This window comes from Periophthalmus magnuspinnatus, chromosome 1, assembly GCF_009829125.3.
Source record: "Periophthalmus magnuspinnatus isolate fPerMag1 chromosome 1, fPerMag1.2.pri, whole genome shotgun sequence".
Lineage (NCBI taxonomy): Eukaryota > Metazoa > Chordata > Actinopteri > Gobiiformes > Gobiidae > Periophthalmus > Periophthalmus magnuspinnatus.
The window spans coordinates 32869254-32872987 of record NC_047126.1 but is presented as its reverse complement, the minus strand read 5'-3'; the positions used below and the strand labels follow the sequence as shown (position 1 = coordinate 32872987).

The 3734-nt window shown below is 39.1% G+C and overlaps 1 protein-coding gene across 1 annotated transcript; it reads left to right on the top strand.

Annotated features, from left to right (window-relative positions):
* The first annotated feature begins 262 nt into the window (after positions 1–262).
* On the top strand, positions 263–3674 carry ppa2 (inorganic pyrophosphatase 2). Its single transcript, XM_033980492.2, has 12 exons — positions 263–541; positions 871–932; positions 1010–1054; positions 1130–1183; positions 1277–1396; positions 1490–1576; positions 1688–1814; positions 2588–2715; positions 2807–2892; positions 2961–3030; positions 3115–3154; positions 3355–3674. Exons 1-12 carry the CDS (start codon positions 361–363, stop codon positions 3375–3377), a joined length of 1023 nt encoding a protein of 340 aa, XP_033836383.1. The 5' UTR covers positions 263–360; the 3' UTR covers positions 3378–3674.
* Positions 3675–3734: the final 60 nt, after the last annotated feature.

The window sequence follows — 3734 nt, the reverse complement described above, 5'->3', positions numbered from 1 at the left end:
ATAATTGACTACTTTGAATTTGTCACGTTCCACTGATCTATTGTCGATTATGTGATTGTGTGCATCACGCGCACAGACTGTATATATAAACAGAGTCTATGATCACGCGAGATGTCTCCTTTAAAGTAATGCACAGAATTTACCCTATTATCAATTTATGCTCAAATATCTCAAAGAGGGCTCTTATTGTGAAAGCTCATGGCAGAAGTGCACGTTGCATTTCCGGTTCCGGTGGCTCCTCTGGCTCCTCTGGGTCCACGCTCTGGCCGTGCAGACGCTTTGGCCGTGCTGACGCTGAGGCTGCTGCACGAGCACGGCAGGCGCGTGGTGCGGTGACAAACAGGAAGCGGATAGGAGCCTATGATGAGGCCGCTGCTGTGGCGCTGCTCGCGGGGCTCTTTTCTGAAAACCTTGAGCACGTTTCGAGCCTCTGGCAACAAACAGATCGCACAAATACACCAACTGCATTTACGACTAAACATGCATTATCTCACAGAAGAAAGAGGGCGCCCCAATGCCCCCGACTACCGGATTTATTTTAGTAAGTTGTCATCATGAAACAAGCTGCTCTGGTGTCTGCATTTGTAATAAAGCTGTGAGTTTAACCGCTTGTCCACCTCAAGTTAAGGTAGTTATGTGACCTTGAACACAGGCTCCTGCATTAGTACACCCCTGCAATTAGGCCTACTTCAATAATAGATTGCATTTTAATAACTTTTAGCAAGCTGCTGCCATAGTTACATTGTGGCACTTCATGGGAGGTAACAGAGGACAGCTGATCGTGTTCAGGGTTAATAATCAAGGATCATTCAGACAGGGTGGACTGTGATGGCTCTTGTCATAAATATCATACTGCTTGTGTTGTTGTAGAAACCCCAGAGGGAAAGTACATTTCTCCGTTCCATGACATCCCACTCTTCGCAGAAAAAGAAGTAATTTTCTCAACATTACATACAATTATTTACTTTGCAAAAAAACTCGATAAAATGAGAATCTTCTTTACTTGCAGGATAATGGCGTTCCAGCAAAGAGGACAAAGAAGAGTGCCTCTGAGGTAGGTTGGCTCCTCACATTTAGATGAGCGGTCAGTATATTCTTGGAGATGGGACATTGACCTCTCTGTCTTTAGGTGCTTTATAACATGGTGGTGGAAGTACCTCGATGGTCAAATGCCAAAATGGAGGTAATAATAAATTGTTTCAATGTAATAAAAAATCTTTCAATGTTTTTTGAAGGCCATTGGGTTTTTTATTACTAATAAACTCACTTTTTTCAGATTGCTACAAAGGAACCTCTAAATCCAATCAAACAGGATGTAAAGAAAGGAAAGCTCAGATACGTAGCAAATATCTTTCCTCATAAAGGTTATATTTGGAACTATGGGGCTCTCCCACAGGTGTGACACGTATAAAATATTTACTCTATTGTTATATATAGGATCTATTACCTATTATGGTAATTTTGTATTATTATTTAATTTTTGTGCAAGACATGGGAGGATCCAAACCACACTGACAAAAATACAGAATGTTGTGGTGATAATGACCCCATAGATGTTTGTGATATAGGCTCTCAGGTGAGTCATCATGTGTTGTGTTTATGCACAATAAAATGCAAAGGCTTTGGTGTTGGGATGCTGTGAAAGGTTTGATTGATAGTTTTTTTGTTTGTTTTTTTTCCCCTTCAGGTGTGTCGTCCAGGTCAAGTGATTCAAGTCAAAGTGCTGGGGATCTTAGCCATGATAGATGAAGGTGAAACAGACTGGAAGGTCATTGCTATCAATGCTGAAGACCCAGATGCTCAAAACCTCAACTGTAGGTGCAATTTTGGTCAAATGTGATTATCTAAAGCAGTGGTTCTTAACCTTGTTGGAGGTACTGAACCCCACCAGTTTCATATACACATTCACCGAACCTTTTATTATTCAAAAAAAAAAAAAAAAAAAAATTATATATATATAATTTTTTTTTTTTTTTTTTTCAAATTCAAGACATATGTATGTTTTACTGGTGCACAACATGAATCGTGCATTAACATCACTGTGTTCAAAGAATAAAACCAATACAATACAACCAACACCATCACCATCACCTAATTTTCATCACGCTAGAATAATAATGAATATTTACTGCAAATCAGTGTGACTTTTGCTGTTGCCTTTGAGAGACCGGGTCAGAAACGCATGGCTTCACCTTGGAAAGTGCCACTCTCATGTCATTTTCACAGCAAAGTCTGTTCCTTTTCTTTGTTTTTATGTCGTTTTATGTTTTTATGCCATTCAAACGGCTCATTTAAGTTGGGCAGATACTTCGATAGACACATCAAAGGGTGCATTTGTTGAATTGGGCCAACGTCTGAAGAAGCTCGCAGACCGCTAATCATATGAGTCGGGTGCGTGTCTTGACCTCTGCCGAACCCCTGAGACTGACTCACCGAACCCCTAGGGTTCGATCGAACCCAGGTTAAGAACCACTGATCTAAAGTCTTGTGGCACAAAGCTGGATTTAACATTGTAAAAATATGTATTTTGTTGGTAAATGGCAGTTGTAAATGAAGTTGTTTTACTTTTCTCTGTATGGTACTGCAGCCATAGAAGATGTCCGCAGGAGCCGACCAGGTCACTTAGAAGCTACAATTGAATGGTTTAAGAAATATAAGGTTCCAGATGGGAAGCCTGAGAACAAATTTGGATTTGATGGGCAGTTTAAAGATAAGGTGCTTAAATTTTATAAGACAACTTGTCCCATTTAAAAAAATATACATCACAAATTCTGTTTTGTAATAGTTGTACTATTGTGTTTTCTAGGACTTTGCAGTTGAGATCATTAAGTCCACCCATGAGCACTGGAGGGCACTAGTGCACAAGCAATCTGCTGCCGGGGACATTGATTGGTAGGTTGCAAAGAAGGCTTGTGAATCTGTGTTTATATTTAGGAGTTAACTTTTTGTCTGTGTTTTAGCAAAAATGTGTCATGCTGCGACAGTCCTTTTAAATGCAGTGATGAAAAAGCAAACGCTGTGGTCCAGTCGGTAAAAAAAACTCCTAGTCTTCAGTGATTACATACGTCTCCTAACTTACCAACTTGACCTGCTTCATGATATGTGTGTTTATAGGCACCTGCATTTGGTAGTGCATTTGCTGTGTCTCCAGATGGTAAGTTAATGCAATACATTTTTCTCCACTAATATAGGCATAGAAGTGGTCACTGAAAACTGTAAGAACAGTTTGTGCCAATTTGTGCACCAACATGATCAGAACTAATCACGTGTAAAACACCAGAGAGGGGGAAATATCATTTCTATCCACTGTGTGTAACACATTACCATTATTTTGATTGTTACTTTTCTGTGCAGTGGACAAGTGGCATTTTGTCTAAAGGACCAAGAGCGAGTATAACCAACAGCAACAACAGTATCGTGATGGGTATCAGGTATTCATAATAAGGGAGTAAAGTGCCATATACTACACCTTTTCAAAACTCACTGAGCACACAAGTAAATATTTCTATTATTAAAAATGATCCAAAAATTAGTTGTGTTGCTGGATGGCAAATTTGATCAATTGTGTTATGTAAAAAATATACTATACTTTGTTTTACCTGCCTGATTTTGTGAACTGAATAATGCATTTTTGAAATTATTATTTTGGGGACAATAAAAGTCTTTAAGTTAAACTGTAGTCACTCATTTAAATGAATATTCATGTGATGGCAAGATAAACACAAGAGGGAATG

Bases quoted from the DNA above. Each gene is read 5' to 3' on its own strand.
- ppa2 (XM_033980492.2), top strand. From the start codon at position 361: ATGATGAGGCCGCTGCTGTGGCGCTGCTCGCGGGGCTCTTTTCTGAAA. The intron at 1,577-1,687 runs GTGAGTCATCAT...TTTCCCCTTCAG, and splicing joins TTTGTGATATAGGCTCTCAG to GTGTGTCGTCCAGGTCAAGT. The intron at 3,031-3,114 runs GTAAAAAAAACT...GTGTGTTTATAG, and splicing joins CAAACGCTGTGGTCCAGTCG to GCACCTGCATTTGGTAGTGC.